The following is a 16,867-nucleotide window of genomic DNA, read 5'->3' on the forward strand; positions in this document are numbered from 1 at the left end:
CACGCTCTGACGGGCACATTTCCCAATCAAGTAATAGCCGGACCGAATCAACAATCCTTGGTGACGGGTCGAGCGATCAGGCACCCGGGTAATGCCTGCATCCCTCCGGTCACCATCTCATATATTTTACATCCCGTGAACCAAGGCCGAGTGTCCTTGTCTTCCACATTCTGCTTCTTGTCTAAACCATGATTCTCAAGCGGATTAGCAGAAAAGCAAAAAGGCGGTCGCGGAGAGAGCTGCCTGGCTTATAGGGTTTGACTGTAACCTGAATCGAGACGGACGGCTGCGTCACGCACGGGTGGGATGGCTGAGTTGTTGAGCATGTCGAGTAACAAAGAGGGCATGCCGGCAGTATAGAGGTATATACACTCCTTTTTCGGAGAGGCGTATAACACCATAGACTTTATTTATTTATTTAAGCTTACGCTAAGAACCTGGCAAGAGGTATCTAGAAACGGTTACGCTTTTACGGCTATAGGAAAAACCTTAGCCTGTCCCGCCTGGTCGAAACCCTATAGCCCGCGTTCTTGTTGGCTTAAGCCCGGGAATTATCGGACTTGGCACACTATATATCAAAAAGGTAGATCTCCCTGCTAGGCCGGCCAGCCTAACCTTCCCCTTTAACGCCCTGCTGGCTAGCAGTGTTTTAAGCAAGCTACGCTTGCGCTTGCAGCGTAGGTTCCTATTGGGTCCGGCAGGCTAGCAGTCCTCCTAAAGGTCCTCCCTCCTCTAGGTCTTATATTGTAGGGTCTATAAACCTCTAGATAGACAGTAGGACGTCTAGACCTGGAGACATCTAGAGTTGTTTCTGCCCCGGGGTGGTCCCTGCCCTTATCAGGTCGGTAGGCTTCCCTATCTTCTTATGCTCCTTTCGTCTGTTGCAACCGCCGTCGTCTCCCTTGCCCTTTTTTACTAGTCGGGCCCCTGTCGCCACCGCAGTCACCGGTTCCAGCTAGGGTCACTCCTCAACTGGTCGCCTCTCGTGGAAACGCGCCGCCCGGGTGTAGGAGGCCCGTACTGCGTCCCAGGAGGCCCTCGTCTTAGAGCAAGCCCGGCTCTAGGCCGGGTGCGCCCCTGCGCAAAGAGGGCAGCAAAGCGGAATCTTCCCTTCCTTTATGGGGCACGCATCTCACCCCCCTCGTGCGCGGTCGCACTGCGCTTCCCGCATATCGCGCAAGCGGCAGAGTGTTTTGCAATGTGGCTGATCCGATAGCACCTAAAGCACTATCGGGGCCGTACCTCGTCCGCATATGGTTCGGCATCGTAGATCTCCGACTAGATCACTACTCCGCGGTCGCAGAGCTTGTTCGCTGCAGGCACGCCGTCGACCGTAAGGACTAGGGCCGTCCTCGGTACTGCCGCGGCGTGCCTCCTCTTCGCATGGAGCTTGATAACAGAGATATCGCTGGCCCTTGATATCTCCTTCGTAAGTACTTCCTTCCCCCCTCTCTCAAGCGCTTGGGCTGGGACCCCCTTGACGATGACTGTGTAGCCACCTCCCGTGAGGGTCGCGTCCTGCCAATGGCGGCACGAAGCCAGGCCTGGTTCTTCCGACCTTGGACTAGATCGACATGGTCCCGTCAACAGAATGAGATACGGCAGAATGCGGCTGTCACACAGAGAATGTACGAAGGCAACCCTCCCCACCGCTATCCTTTGATTCCATAGCCTCTTTGTACCGTTCTCGCGCTACAGCGATCAGAAACGCGACAATATATGGGTCTTGCAAGGGTTCTGTGGGCGCGGGATAAGGAGGAAGCAAGCGATGCGTCGACCCCGTCGTCTGCTGAAATCTGGTGTCAACGCGTCAGAGCGCATAATACTGAGACGATCTTGGTCGATGTATGCGGCAATGGCAGCTGCGTTGGCGGATTTGACTCGGGACAGAACGCGGCGCAATGGAAAATTGTGCGGCCGCGCCCATTAAAGGAGAAGCGAAGATGTTTTCTATAGGGAGAGGCCATAGTCAGGAAGAGCTTTCAGAAGTTGATAGAGGAACAGACCCGACAGTGAGACGGCAATCTGAATCTGCAAAAGAATTCACTATGCTAGTCTCGCGATCGATCATGATCGACCGTCTGAACAGTGATACAACAAACTGGGCACCACCGGTAAAGTCGGATGACGTTGTCGGCGGCGCTGGCTGAAGGAGCATTACAGCGGCTCGGGCCGCCGCTTGGTCCAGTGCAGTGAGTGAGGGCGAGCTGGTTGGTTGATAGAGCTGGGGAGAGTGGGCCGAGGTTGGGGTGTGACGTGGCGGCGGTTATGGCCCCATGGCAGCCTCTCTCTCCGGGATTTGTCGTCGTGGTTCGAGCTACGCGTCGCCATCAGTAGAAGAGTCATGTCCGGGTTATACATCCGCTATTATATCATCAAGACGGTGAGTGTGTATTATGCAGTTTCTGGAGGAAGGAGCTTCGGTCGGGGCGGTATTTGCGTGTGTCTGGTACGAATACACTGTCTGGTACAGTGTATTCGCCATAAATACCAAAAAAATGAAGTTGGCCGAACATGACCAACGACATAAGACATGTCCCTAATAAAGGGGGAAAGCGCTTGTGCCCCAAGCCAGAGTCGAACTGACGACCTTGTCATAGCATTTAACCGACCATGAGGAACGGTACTAGTGACACGCTCTACCGCTGAGCCATTGGGGCTTTAGTGGAGTTTGGATTAGGAATTTTAGTATATGTAGACTGTGCGCTTCTGACGGGTCTCGACAGACCAACCGTACTGCCACAAGCCTCTCTCCACTGGCCCCTCTCTGCATAGACTTGGCCTTGTCACAAAGTGCCAGACCCACAAGCTGGCTGTAAGGAGTCTTCTTACTGGAACTAAAAACAAGGAGTCTATAATGCTGTTCGGCCAAATAGTCTACTGATTGAAGGAAATCGCATTATTTGGATTAATATAGGCCATTGCATTGCGAGGCTGGTGCGAGGGTAGCTTGCACGCGCTATGGCTGACGGCTGCCGTGACAGTCACGTGACGGCAGCAGAGTCACAAGGCGGCCAATTGAGTTACGAGACAGCCAACAGAGGCACAGGCGCCGATAGAGTAAAGAGCGATAACACGGTTGCAGGCGCGACACAGCTATAAGCAAGAAGTCCTTAGTCAGATGGTTACTGATTTCCTTGCAGTAGAGAGTTAGCTACTATTTCAGCAGTAAAAGAGTGTTATCTTTCGTTGGGGAATCTGAAGGGTGCAACGCAGTCACAGGCGCTAAAAAGTATTAAACAGCCCCTGTTGTCAGGAGCGCGTGGCGCGCAAAGGTAGTCTAGGTATATACAATCAAGTTTTCTGCCTTGTCCACGTCGAGAGGACTCGTCGCCGAGAGAAGAAGCGCCAAGAGACGACCACGAAGCGTTTCGTGGGGCTTGTAAGGAATTGAGGTGATTTGGATCGGGAGGGAATCTGGCGCCGACGGAGCGGTAGCTGGATCATCGAACATGCTAAGAAGAGACGACGATATTTTTGCCGAGTAGAGGTATAAATGATCGTGGTCTTCGGAGGAGAATAAGACCTTCGGCTAGAATTCGCATTAGCAGGTTAATCGGGATGCATGATGAGTACTTGCATGGGTGCGTACAGTTACGCCAGCTGCTTGCCGGGTTTGTTCCTGTCCCAGCATCCTCCATTGTCGCTGGCCAAGGGCAAGCAAGAGCGCCACCAGGTACGGATCGTGCAGCGACTCGGTTGGAGAAAGCCTCTTGAGTTTGAGTTTGACCAAAGTGAAGGCCGGGAGGTTGTCTCGAAGACCCATGGGCATCCCGAGCTTCTTCTTGCGCAAGAAGGTGATGTGGCGACGGTCGACGTGTGCAGCAACGGGGAGAGCATGTCCAGGATTCTCGCCATCGCAGTCTTTGCGGAAGCAATAGTAGGTGCACGGGAGAACTACAGGGCGGTAGCCACCGACGTGCAGGTGGAGATAGCAACTGTGCGAGTCAAGATTAGATGACGCCATTTAGTGGTACGCGGCGAGTTTGGCAGCGAGTCTGGCAGCTTACAACCAAGTCAGTGGTGAGGATTCAATGGCGATAAGCCCACGTATCGTCCCTTCCTTTGCTTCCCATTGGTTTCCGTCGCGAAAGAAGAGGCGCTTGAATTTCCGCAGCCGATAGTCGTCGTCTTCAGTCATGGGAATATGCATTATGGCTGGGGGCGCAGGACGGCATTTGCTAAATGTGCAGGACAGCAGCTCGAGGTGCAGCTTCGTCCATAGCAGAGGGTCGACGAGAATCCGTGTTCTGGGTTGACGGCGAACCCAATCATGGATGGAAAGGGCCTCTGCGTCAACGACTCCGGGACCAGGTCTTTCCATTGATGGCATCTTGATGGGGCGCGAGAGCTGCGCCGAGACGTGCCATGGTCGAGAAATTGGGAAATGGTGCTTTGCAGGAGGGAATGACAACGAACGACGACACGCGCGCTGGATCACAATCCGCTGAGGTAAGCCGCAGGTGACCAAGTGGGACGGATCGGAACGAAGTACCTCCGCGCTCCGTATGCCTTGCTTGAGTCCCAGCCTCTGTGCCTACGAGGGTTCACTATGGATTATCGCGATAATTCTTTCTTCCCCCGCGCCTATTCGGCAGACATCTTCAACACCTGCTTCCAGCACGACCCGATGAGCGCAGGCGAGGGCGCAGATTCCGCCTGCAGTGCTCATAAAAGGCAGCAGCTAGGACGAGCGGCAGGTGATGGAGGATTACCTAGGCCAACCCCTCGATAGCGAGTTGGTCTATACAAGGAGATTTGCTACAAAGAAGCGCAAGACTACTAAGATCGATGCTCTATTTTGCTAGGTATCTCGGCCGTTAGCGTTCCCCTTTCTCTTCTCTTCAACCCCTGGTCCCCCTATGCCTCCCCCTTGACCGGCGTTGCCGTTCCGCTTAAATCCTCCGCGCTCGCGAGCTCCGGCGACGGCTCTGCCGGTGCCTTACCCGTCACCATGTGTCTCACCACGCGCGCCAGCGTCGCCCGGCTCTCCCACGCAGGATACAAGCCGATGGTGACAAAGGAGCAAAAGATCCATATGATGCCGACCGACACCCAGCCGGTGAAGAATTTCTTGGAAAAGATGTAGCCCGAGCCGTACAGTGGCATGGGCCAAAGGACCAGCAACGACAGAGCCCTACGCGGGTCGGGTCAGCAAGGGCAACGCATGACGAGCCCTGCAAGGGTAGCAAAGGGAATAAGAACGGGGAAGCGTACATGGTGACGGTCGTGACGCAAGCAATCTTGAATGCTCGCTTCAGCTTGCGCTGCTCCAACGCAAAGTCAGCCTCTTGAGCCCGCTCCAGCTCTCGTCGGGTCTCTGGGTCCAGCCCAGAGTCCTGGATGACGTCGTGGTCGTCTGCTTTACGAATGGCCATCATGGACTGCCAGTCGTACTTGTCAAAGCCGAAGAGGAGGCCGAACACGGGGACAAAGACGAGCGGCGACAGCAGCGCCGTCACGTTTCCGGCAAGCATGGGGTTATTGGACCCCGTGCATTCGACGTCGAGCCTGCCGCACGTCTTCTTGGCCGTGACGAGCCATGCGGCAATGGCGCAGGCTGTCCCGAGTACCGGCGTCAGCGCGGCGGCCCAACGGTTCTGCCGGCTCCACAACAGCGTCAGCGTCGCGGGGATGACGGCGGCCGAGATGAGGACACCCATGAGGAGATAGAGGTAGCCCATCGAGATGCCGTTGTACCACAGCCCCGTCGAGACGCAGCAGATGACGGCGGCGTAGACGACCATGCACGCGTGCGACATCCAGATGAGCCGCTTGCCGTCGGCGTCGGGCCGCAGGTAGGTGCGGTAGATGTCGTAGGTGAAGATGGACGACGTGGCGACGAGCTCCGCATTGAAAGACGAGGTGACGGCCAGGAAGATCATGAAGAGCGTGGCGACGGCGCCGCCCTTGCCGAGCAGGGCAACGGCAGCGTAGGGGAGGGCCAGGCCGGCCGAGACGTCGGCCTCGCTCATGCGGTCGGGATACGTGGGGAAGCGCGGGCTCGACTCGAGGGCGAGGGCCGACAGGCCGAGGGTCGTGGCTGTCAGCCAGGGGATGGCGAACCAGGCGATGCCGCCCATGATGTAGCCCGGCAGCGCATGGACGGGGTGAGCGGCAATTGCCTTGTTGTAGTAGCCGTTGTCGAGGAAGACGGTGCCAAAGTTGCCGACAATGTTGATGACGAAGAAGATGACGCCGCCCTGGGACCGCATCGTCAGGTAGCTGCCGTCCTGGTTGCCGGCCACGGGGTGCGCCTTGGCCGCGTCGACGAGCAGGTCGTAGACGGCCGAGGGACTGCCCAGCACATCGGACGTGGCGTAGGCGGTGAGAGCAAAGAGCATGATGATGATGAGCACCGCAAAGCCGTGGATGTAGTCGGTGATGAAGGTGGCCTTGAGCCCGCCAATAAAGGTATAGGCCACGACGGGGATGGGCATGAGGAAGATGGCCGCCACGGCATGGACGCCCGTCAGCGCGTTGATGGTGGCGGCGCCGCCGGCGATGAGCATGAGCGAGACAAGGACGTTTGTGACGAGGCCAAAGGAGATAAAGGTGAAGTGCGCCGGTGCCCCGTAGCGGGCCTTGATGGCCTCGAGAAAGGTGTGGGCGTTGGGGGCGCGCTTCTTGAGGGTGATGGCCAAGGTCGCGAACAGGAGGATCTGGACCGTGGCCCCGGAGGCGTACCAAAAGGGCCCGGAGACGCCGTAGCGATAGCACACGCCCGTGCTCTGCAGCAGCGTCGCGGCCCAGGTCCACGACGAGACGACGGCCGAGGCGACGAGCCCGGACTTGACGGTGCGGCCGGCCGTGTTGAACATTTCGGACGTCTGGACTTCATTGTTGAAGCGCTTGAGGATGTACGTGAGAGAAATCTGCCGCCGAGGGCCTCGCGTTAGACAGAGCGTGGCTCAAGAGCGCTGATGAGCCCTTACCATGAAGACGGCAAAGGCAAAGCCGACGCCGAGGACGATGCCGTAGCCATAGCCTTGGCTCAGGGCCGGACCGGGGCTGGCCATGATGTTCAAGGCAAGAAGGGAGTCGACACTCCTAGACGCGGCGTGAACCTCGGGATCAAGGGCAAAATGGTGGCATCCACGGTGCTCTCGTCGCGGCAGATGTCACCGAGACATTCATCTTGCTCCTCAGCCATGGGACAAGGCGGCCTCCTCGGGTGATATACACCCCCCCGAGGTTGGCATGCCAGAGCACACAATGCCACCCGGCAGCGACGAAACGGGCCACCATGTCCCATTGCATTGTTGGAGATAAGGAGCCCGAAACTGGCGCAGCTTGGGCTTGTTGGTGTGAGCGATAGGGTGAAATCGCGATAAGAAGGAAACGCCGCCGCCGCACGTCAAGAGCCAATCAGCGTCCATGTTTTTCGCCCTTGCACAACAGCGACGACGGAATCACCTGCCCCAAGAAACCTTCATGCCGTCAAAACAAATCAAGTCTCAGTGCCCGGTGCCCTTGAGCGACGGAAAAAGGACAGAGCAAAGCAAGCAGCACCTCTCACCTATACTGTTGCCTGTCACCCGGCACATCAGATCAGTATTGTTGGCCTCGGCCGGTTTCATCCTGATAAGAAACCTTGACTACTGGGCTTCGATCCCCTTGAGTGATACGGAACCGTCCCCACGCGCAGTTCAAGGCCTCGCTTATCTCTCCCCAGAATATGGTCTCGCAAGGGTCCATCCAGACACATGGACCCTTGCGCCCAGGCATTGGACCAGCAATGGCTTCCTGGCCGCCGCCGGCCGGCCTCGGTGCCGCCGCCGCCGCCCCAATATGTATGGGGGTGATTAACTTATCGGCAGCCCATGGTCACACCAGGGCGTATCCTCCAGATCCCTGGAGGCCTGCCTTTGGATCCGGGCCTGGTCAGCTACGTCCTGGACGCCTTGATTCCATGTCTTTAGGTACGTATGTGCATGCATGAATGCCATGCACGCCCCGCGAGCGGCTTTCCGTCACAACCCCCCCTCGCCGCATCCCCCACACAAGGCATATGCAGTCAGCTGTGTCCCAGATGTCAGCCGCGAGCCATCTCGCTCCCGAAGGCATTGCCGCGTCTTCGTGTTCGACATTGCTGAGCGAATTGGCCTGTCGAGCCTGCGAGATTCCGGTATAAGTTTGGACAGTCGTACCTGACACCGGGAGCACTGGCCACCATCGTATATGGGGCCATTGCAACTTGCAAGGCCAACTGCCAGAAAGATTGCCTCGGAAGTTGCCTTGGCGTGCTTTTTCCATGGCAATGACTCCTTCTCGCCTCACCATGCAGTGCCGGGCTAGGCATCGTCGGATCTCGGCCTTGCTGACGTCCTTGTACCCTGTCACGGCTGAAGCCGAGCGTCCGCTTCTTTGCCAACACCGCCCCTCTTGCCGTTCAACAATCCCTCTTCAAAGATGCTCGCCCAACGCTCAGCGAGCTTCACCATATCCCACGGCTCAGTTGGCGCGTGTTCCATCTCGGCCGCAATAGACGTGACGGCCTTGTCTTGCAGTCCGCAGGGGACAAATCGCGACCAGGGATTCACTTCCTCGCCGCCCGTGACCGCCACATCAACATTGACGGCAATGCCTAGGGACGTGACATGGCGTCGGTGGTGGACGCCCAGGGCCGCAATCTTGCGCGGTCGACGCCCCGACGCCCCGACCCAGACGCCGGGCTCGTCGCGGACGGTGGACGTTTGAATGCCAAACAGCTCAGCGAGCAGGCGCTGCGTCGTGGCCTCGAGGTGGCTCGCGTACGAGGCGACGCCGTATCGGGCGTGCAAGTGCGAGTGCATGTCGATGACGGGCCACAGGACGAGCTGGCCAGGGCCGTGGTATGTGGTGAGTCCTCCGCGGTTCGTCCTGGTCACATCCGGGTAGTAGCTCTGAAGGACGGGTTCCCGGCGATGCGTGAGACGCACGTCGAGCTTCTGCCCAAGACGGGCTGCCTGGTCCGTGGTGAGGTCATGTTGCCTGCGACCAATGGTGAAAGTCGGCGTGGACTCGAAGGATACGAGAAGCGGCCGGGGACCCTCAGACTCGCGCCTTGGGCTGTCGGGCAAGGCCTTCCAGGCGAGAAAAAGGGACCGATGCTGTTCCTGGATCTCGTGGGCCATGTCGTAGCTCACGATGCCGGCGGGGCCGGCGGGTTGGCCGGCGGGTTCTCCGAGGTGCCGGTGCTGGAGCAGGCTTAAGCCTCGGCGCTGGCATCCCGAGAGGACATTGGTATCCGCAGCTCCGTGGAGAGGCGCTGGCGATGGGAGGCTCGAACACGCCTTGACTCGAGCGCGCAGCGAGGACGCAACGGGGCGAGGGCGCAAGCTAGCCACGAGCCGCATGTCTCGTGACGACTTCCGGCAACAAGACGGCCCAGCTGAGAACCGGTTCTCGAGCCGGTTCTCCAACAAAGCACGGCGGTGACGGGAGAAAATGTGGCGACTGGCCCGGTTCGATTCGGGATCACGGACAAGGGACCCGCTTGGTACATGTTGATTTGTATTGAATGAGCGGAGTAAGGTACCTAGTCCGTACTTGGCAAGTACTAAACCATACAGAGGGTCCCCGGAAGCCGGAAACGGCACCGACGACGACGACGGTCCGTGGTGACGTTGGCCTGGGAAAATTGTGCACCGGCCAATCCTGGCAACGCAGCTGAGGAGTTGGTTGGATGCATGCAAGTTCGGACGTGGTGGGGGGGAGGATGCTGAGACGGGGCGATTTTTTGCTGGACCCATATGGGGCTGCAAAAGGCGCATGCATAAGAGCACGGGGGCCTTGATTTTCTTCTTCCATTTCCCTTTTCTTTCTTCCATTTGTTACACATTCTGTACGTGTGGGCTGCTGGACGCGCGTAAGGCGCTGCTGCCCGTCGTGGTGGTGGGAGAGGAAGATGGGCTGATGGCGTCGAGCTTACACACACTACAACGCACGCACACGAGAGAGCCAGAGAGACATCCATATCGACAGGGCCAAGGCTGCCGTCACAGTGCCGTTATCTGCGGCGGAGTCCGTCAGTCAAAATGACGGCGAGAGTGACGACAGAGAGTTTAAGCCGTCGCCACCACCAACGGACAGCCCGGCGTGCTAGAAGAGACATGTGCTCGGTACTGTCTGCATGGATACGGACAGACAGACAGACGTTTCGAGATGCTGCAAGCCGTCGGCCCGGCTGCCCGGGAGAGCGACGACGCTGGGTCGAGGTGGACTCGCACAGTATCGGCACGCAGGGTGAATACGGTATATCCGATGCGTCGGTCATGTCTGCCGACAAACGGATCCAGAACTTTGCAGCCGGGGAAAAAGATGCCGTCGAAACAGGCTCCAGTCTGCCCCGACAAATACCCATGACATCAGGCCGGGGCGGGCGAGTCCGCTTCGTCTGAGCTTAGTACCTACGCTAATCCACTGGGGGAGTACTGGGGGAGTGGGGACGCCAGGCTGCCTTCCAGCTGGGCTTACTGTACGGACAGAAGGTACCGGTTCAACGTCTTGCCTCTTGTGTTGCCAATGGAAGAAGAAGCTTGATCCAACACGCTTCACCTTGGGCTGGAACATGCAGTCCAGGTACCCTGGATGCCGAGCTAATGCGGACGAAAGCGCACTCTCGGCCTGGGCGAGGCCGGGACCCTGGTCTTGTGTTGCTGTTGCTCGCACGAAATGGCCTCGACGAGAGACATTTTATCTGCAGTTTCTCTCAATCTGTCCGAACACAACAAGGTCAAGCAACCATGCACGCTATGCTGGGCTATACAGTACTACCTACTAGGTACGAATAGTACTAGTACCACCTTATTGAACCTAGGTACTTGGCTGCTGGGGGCGCAGTCTCCTACTACAGGTAGTAAGATAGTAAGGTACCGTAGGTGACGACCCGGCGGCACTGGGGTTGGCATGTTGGGCGTTGCCAAGTACCAGTACCTCGCCAGTGGAGCTAGGCACCTATGCCCTGGCCGCACGCTAACCCCAAGCCCTGTGTCGTCATCGCTGGAGCTCCCATCCCTGCTGCGGCGCGGCAGACCTAACCTCGCTCTCATGTTTTTCTCGGCCCTCGTCCCATCTCTTCTAGCCTGCTGCCTCATAAGACACCTCGTCTGCCAGACTGCCTCCCCTCATTCTTGTCCTCCCTTTGCATTCGACCGAACACCAAACCTTTGCTTTTGACGATACCCACTGTCGCTCGCCTCGCTCCGACGTCGACTGCCGATCCAGTCCAACGCCTGCCAGCCACAACAAGCTGTTGGATTCAATATACTCGTAATCTCTCCCGCCCCCTGCTGCCGCGCAACAGCTCGCTCTCCGTCGCAACCGAGCCGTTGGCATCCATCTTGGCCAACCTCGCGTTCCAACTGTCCTCGACGACGCTTCCCCCCGTGGCGGAAACCAAGACAAGCGGTACGCTAGCCTCGTTGGCAGCCTCCCGCCTCCTCCGCCGCGCCCTGGCCGCTGATTTGTCCTGTGCTACCAATAGACCCCTAGACCAATAGTCCTGTCCTGTCTGTACATGGCACATTAATTGTCGTCTGCCCGCTTGCCGCGTCATAATTGCGACCCGCCCTTCTCTCATCCCTCCGCACGCACACCCACTCATCCGCCCTCGACCTGTCCACCATGGCAAAAAGTAAGCATCTCGCCGTGGCCGAAAACCAATCAATCTGCAGCGGCGTCGACTTCCGCCGATCCATGCTAATGCCGTCCCAGATGCATCCCTCGGCCTCGGCGCCCTCGCCCTGCTGGCGGGCTCGCTCGTCATGCTCTTCTTCGTCATCCTCTCCGGCGTAACCGACACCACGCCTCTCGACAAGACCTACTTCCTGCGCGCCGACACCAAGGGCATCACCGGCGCCCGCGACACGACGCAATGGACCTACTTCTACATGTGCGGCCTCGACAACCAGGACTGCGGTATGGCTCACGCCGCGCCCCCCTTGGGATACGCCTGGGGCGCCAACGCCGACAATGCGCCTGCCGCCCTTGTTGGCAGCCACGGCGGCGAGACAACCTCGTTCAAGTTCTTCTACCTGTGGCGCTTCGGCTGGGTCTTTCTTATCATGACCCTCTTCTTTGAGATCATGGCCTTCTTTACCAGCTTCCTCGCCTGCTGCGGCCGCTTAGGCTCGGCCATTGCATTCTTTGTCGCCACCATTGCGCTCCTGTGCTCCGCTGTCGGCGTGTCTCTGATGACGTGAGTCTACCATCCCTATGCAAAAGAGCTGCAAGAACAATTGACCCTGACACCTTCTGCGCAGTGTCACGTTCGTCCAAGCCCGCAACAGGTTTCTCGAGGAAGGTCGCGACGCCAGTCTCGGCAGATATGCCTTCGGCTTCTTATGGGGCTCGTTCGCCGTGCTCCTCATCGCCAACGTGCTCTTTGGGCTGGGCATGCGTGGCGGCAAGGATCGCTCAGGCGACCTCTGGCGCAAACGCAGCACACGGAGCGCTCGCAGCCACCGCAGCCGGTCCTATGACGGCCGACGTGTCAAGGACGACTACTCGTAAACCATCCACGCCTATTTGTTCCACTGTCGACGGGGCATCTAGGCGGCGCAGCGAGCCCGCTGCCCTCACAGCCTGGATAGGCAGATGCAACATCACACCTCCCGCAGCAATCGAAAGGAAGTAAAGAAAAGAGTAGGATCCGTCGTCGGCAAGGAAGCTCGGGAATCCGGCACATGCGTCATCCTGCACCACCGCCCTCACCATCGCACGCAACCACTATGACAGTACTCTATCCCCCGGTGCTTGGAGCAGTTTTTTTCATGTAAATATGATTTGGAGTGAAATGTCTGACGCTTGACACGTTCATTTGGACAGGCCACGGTGTTTTGCGCGGGTAGCTCTGGCTTCTTTTGGCTTTTTGTTTGAATAGGTGCCATCACCGTGGGGGGGCATATAACCATAATGAGGGTTCATCGGCGCCCACTGTAAATACCTAATCTCCCGTCGTGTATTCACGATTTGTCACCATCACAGCCTTTCTTGTTTGCCATGTCTGAGCTTTCTTGCTTGTCGAGTCACTTGAGGAAAAGGGTATTGGCCGTGTCCCGCGTAGCTTTTGTCCCCGATGGCGAGGCAAGGCGAAACTCGCGCATTTCATGACCGGTGACAAAAGACAACAGGTGTAAACGCTCCACCCAATCTCGCATCGTTTCTCGTTTAGTCTACCGACGAGACAGCAAGCCTCCGGCCCTCGTCTTTCGGCCGGATGGGGAGCGCTCAATCCCCTTCAATTTTTTTTTACCACACAACGTCCATCCTTCCCAACCCGCGGGTATGCATGTACTCGGATAACTGGAACAAGCAAGACCACGCCGTTTCGCATCTCTCTCTCTCTCTCCCAAATTGTCTCAACTCGACACACCCGAAACTGAGCACCGCCAGCTAGACATGCATTGCGTGAAAAAAAGGTGCAAAGTCAGAGCTGCGTGGTGAATGGTTGAGAGACATGTCTTGATGCGCCTCAACGGTCGGTCCCATGTGACAAGACTTTTTTTGCCCACCCAGATGCCAGCTCTGTCTACCAATGATGGCCACAGCGGCCGACGCGACGCTTTTGGACCCCTAACTTCCGTCATTTGTACCCTCAAACACCGGCCATCATGACAACTCGGCAGTCCTCTGAAGCAGCGGGCTCCCCAATGGACTCATGGTGTCGAGGGGCGCCGCGTGCAAGGCCGGACGCGACGGGCCGCCGTCGCCGCGCCCTTGCAGCTTCCGCCTCAGCACCGATTGGACCCAGTCGCCGACTTCGACATCCTCGGTGTTGGCGCTGCCCAGCCGCATCTTGCCGACTGCCTCGGCCACCTTCTCCGCTTCTTCTCCCTCCTCGACTTCTTCAGTAATGGTTTGCGGCTTCGAAAAGGGCTTGAGCCAGGCATGCTTCAGGAGCGCGGCATACGTTGCCCGCATCTTGGGTACCTTGTGCAGACAGCCGCGGATAAAGTCCCTCGCCACATCCGAGTATCCCACTTTCGGCAGGTCGGGAGGGTCTCCCTCGACAATGGCCTGGCATTTGTTAGTCATCGCTAGAGCCCTTGATGTAGAGCAGAAACGTCGTCGACTTACGCTCAGCTGACTGAAAATGGTGGACGACACCTCTGGCGGATACGGGTAGCGGCCCGTTGCACATTCGATAACCGTCAGTCCCAGGCTCCATATGTCGCTCTGCACGCTGTAGGTGCCGTCGGCGTTGCCGGACTGTGCCATGCCGCCGCCGGATATTCGTTCCGGAGCCATGTAGCTCTGGCAGCCAATGTTGGTCCTCGCTATGCTGGCTACCAAGTTGCCGCTGACGCCAAAGTCGCAGATCTTGATCTGCCCCCTCGTGTTAATCAGGATGTTGGTCGGCTTGACATCGCGGTGGATGATGTTGTGGTCATCCTTGAGCGTCTTGAGCCCCATGACGGTTGAGTAGGTGATTTTGCGCAACACGTTCTCCGGTATGCCGCCTTCGTACAACTTGTCGATAGAGCCCCCGTCCATGTACTCGATGCAGATATACACGGCCCCTTCTTGGAAAAAGGCGCCGTAAAACTCAATGATGTGTGGCGATACACACTCGTGCAATATTACCAGCTCCTTGAGTATTGTTGTGAATTTTGCATCGTCTAGCTCTAGCCGAATCTCTTTCATGGCCATGACCTTGCCGGTTGTGCCGCCGCTTCGCTCCGTGCCTGGGTCGTCGTCTGTTCCCTCAACTGTCTGTGTGTGAGAAGGGGCGAGGTCGGACTTTGTTTTGGAAAGACGCGATCCAGAGAGGCCCTGGCCGAACCGAGGTTGGCTTGGCTTAGCATGCCTCACTTTGTAGACGGTGCCGTAGTTGCCCTTGCCGAGCTCGTCCAGTTTTTCAACTTCGTCGAGAGAAATGCTAAATGTCTGCCCATTGGCAAAATTGACACCGGTGCGCGTGATGGTGGCGGCTCCGTCAAACGTGATCCACCCCTTTTCCGCATCAATGTACTGCTTGAAGTCATCCATTTTCGAGCCTTGGCCAGAGCCGTTGGTATTTTGCTCGTCGGGATTGTCACCGGTAATGTCGGACAGCTTGAAGCCTGGAGAGGAGCCGCCACCGCTCATATCCGAGAGCTTCATACCCATGCCCATCTTGTTTGCTCTCCTCTGGCTGAGCGAAGGCGCGATCGAGGGGGCGGATTTGGGATGCTGTCCCAAGCTGGGTCGCTGCAGCGCCGCGGGCATGCGAAGACCACCCGGAAAGCCATTGGGGCCAGTAACGGGGCTGACCGACGAGGGCGTAGTGGGCGAGCTGCTTGTTGCGCCTCTCTGCATTCTTTCCTGATGAAGCGCCCTGGCCCTGGCCATGACACTGTTGTCCATGGTGGCAGCCCCAGCGAGGGCGGTCGGAACCTGATTGGGATTCCTTGCCCTGCCCAGGACACCGCGCGAAGTGGAATTGGGATTCATGTTTTGAGGGTCGGAGACGGATCTCAGAGACGGCAGTCGCTTTGCAATTTCGGAGGGATGTTCGGCGGAGGCCGGTTCTTGAGGCGCTTCGGCCTCGGGCGACTCTGGGGTACCCGGGGACGCGGGGTCTTCGGAGAGCTCGCCGTCAAGGATATCGTCCGGCCTGGCCGGAATAAGGTCGTCGCCGCTCATGACTAGGCAGACGACAGAGGTTGCTGCAAAGGCGCTATTGTTCAGGCCGGAGAGAGGGCCCGGATCCTCAGATACGGCGGTGCCTCCAGGACCATGCGATGTGCGGGTATCGATCGTCTCGCGGATGAAGATTTCGGCGGGGGTCGAGGGGTGTCGAATGCGCCGCCCGGTAAGCCGGCTTGGGTGGGCAAAAGTGAAGGAGTTGCAGGCTTGATGATTGGGGACGGTTTTTTTTTCTCCCGCTCCCCTACCGCTGTCGTCCTGCAAGCAGTAACGGGTGGGCGAGCGATGGCCTTGCAACGAAGACGTCACCGAAAGAGGACGCACAATGGTGGCGGACCAGACCTGGTGAAATTGTCAGCGGGGGCGGATGCCATGGATCGGCGGTAGCGTTGATGCGGGAGAGTACCTACTAGCCAAGCAAGGCGGCTAGCTAGTTGGTCTGGACTCGTGGGGTGGGTATTGACGATTGGCCCGCCGCAAGTGGAAATGTTGGCAGAGTGAAGTGCTTCCAGGGAAGACGTGCTTTTCTCGCCCGTGGTCAAATCACGATATTCGGATCGGGGCTGCCAGTTTCAGCACCGCATGCATGCACTGCTGGCAAGCTTCCGATGGCGGCAGATGGGCGGCGATGAGGCGGAGCGTGGGCGGAGCGAGTGATGGTGGAGATGCACGGCGGTCGAAGTCGGCCGGGGTCGACGAGCAGAGGGGAGAAGACAAGAAGGCACGAAAAAAAAAAAGGCCGGCCTCGGGTCCAGGTGGCGAGGAGCTGCAGCCACAGGCGCAAGCCACCGAGGCGCATGGGTGCCGGAGCACATGCGCCGAAGCAAACGCTCGACGGTGTTGCCTGGCCATTGGAACATGGATGATGTGCACATGCGAGCCCTGGCAAAAGCAAGGCAGTCGAACGAGGCACTGTATAGTACAGCCCTCGAAACGCGCACGCAGGTAGCTCACAGTCCGGACACACAAGGCGGGGTGACGCGATTCGCCTCTGGATGACGTTTCAGCTAAGAAATATTGGAAAGCTCAGTGGTGGCACTGCCCCCGATTGATTCATTGGAGGGGAGGGTGTCGACTGGCAGCTGCACGACCTCATCAGTCAGTGTCCGTTGTAAGTTAGACGAACATTGGAAGTTTGCAGGTGTACAGTATACATAAAGTATTGGCGGGTAAGCTCACCCAAATGGGCAGGGCGGCGAGGTTGCGCGACCAAAGGTCATTGCCGCCGTAGCGAGAGCTCGCAATCTTTCTGCAG

At 58.0% G+C, this 16,867-nt stretch overlaps 5 protein-coding genes and 1 non-coding gene across 6 annotated transcripts; 1 reads left to right on the forward strand and 5 right to left on the reverse strand.

The window, feature by feature from the left end:
• Positions 1 to 2,562: 2,562 nt before the first annotated feature.
• HRG_12085 lies at positions 2,563 to 2,660 on the reverse strand. Its single transcript has one exon. It is a non-coding gene; the product is annotated as a tRNA-Thr (tRNA).
• A 620-nt stretch (positions 2,661 to 3,280) lies between these two features.
• HRG_04379 (uncharacterized protein) lies at positions 3,281 to 4,153 on the reverse strand (the record flags this gene model as incomplete). Its single annotated transcript, XM_044862850.1, has 3 exons — positions 3,281 to 3,532; positions 3,593 to 3,938; positions 4,011 to 4,153. The coding sequence occupies 3 exons, from the start codon at positions 4,151 to 4,153 to the stop codon at positions 3,281 to 3,283; spliced, it is 741 nt and encodes a 246-aa protein (XP_044721464.1).
• A 707-nt stretch (positions 4,154 to 4,860) lies between these two features.
• HRG_04380 (sodium:solute symporter family domain-containing protein) lies at positions 4,861 to 7,019 on the reverse strand (the record flags this gene model as incomplete). The annotated part of the gene is made up of 3 exons (XM_044862851.1): positions 4,861 to 5,137; positions 5,218 to 6,875; positions 6,936 to 7,019. The coding sequence occupies 3 exons, from the start codon at positions 7,017 to 7,019 to the stop codon at positions 4,861 to 4,863; spliced, it is 2,019 nt and encodes a 672-aa protein (XP_044721465.1).
• A 1,320-nt stretch (positions 7,020 to 8,339) lies between these two features.
• On the reverse strand, positions 8,340 to 9,338 carry HRG_04381 (biotin/lipoate a/B protein ligase family domain-containing protein; the record flags this gene model as incomplete). Its single annotated transcript, XM_044862852.1, has 1 exon — positions 8,340 to 9,338. The coding sequence occupies one exon, from the start codon at positions 9,336 to 9,338 to the stop codon at positions 8,340 to 8,342; it is 999 nt and encodes a 332-aa protein (XP_044721466.1).
• Positions 9,339 to 11,607: 2,269 nt separating this feature from the next.
• HRG_04382 (SUR7/PalI family domain-containing protein) lies at positions 11,608 to 12,495 on the forward strand (the record flags this gene model as incomplete). Its single annotated transcript, XM_044862853.1, has 3 exons — positions 11,608 to 11,617; positions 11,698 to 12,181; positions 12,246 to 12,495. 3 exons carry the CDS (start codon positions 11,608 to 11,610, stop codon positions 12,493 to 12,495), a joined length of 744 nt encoding a protein of 247 aa, XP_044721467.1.
• A 1,098-nt stretch (positions 12,496 to 13,593) lies between these two features.
• Positions 13,594 to 15,609, reverse strand: HRG_04383 (kinase; the record flags this gene model as incomplete). The annotated part of the gene is made up of 6 exons (XM_044862854.1): positions 13,594 to 14,001; positions 14,062 to 14,637; positions 14,797 to 14,863; positions 14,936 to 15,047; positions 15,090 to 15,232; positions 15,281 to 15,609. The coding sequence occupies 6 exons, from the start codon at positions 15,607 to 15,609 to the stop codon at positions 13,594 to 13,596; spliced, it is 1,635 nt and encodes a 544-aa protein (XP_044721468.1).
• Between the last annotated feature and the right edge of the window lie 1,258 nt (positions 15,610 to 16,867).

This window comes from Hirsutella rhossiliensis (assembly GCF_020360975.1).
Source record: "Hirsutella rhossiliensis strain HR02 chromosome Unknown scaffold00004, whole genome shotgun sequence".
Lineage (NCBI taxonomy): Eukaryota > Fungi > Ascomycota > Sordariomycetes > Hypocreales > Ophiocordycipitaceae > Hirsutella > Hirsutella rhossiliensis.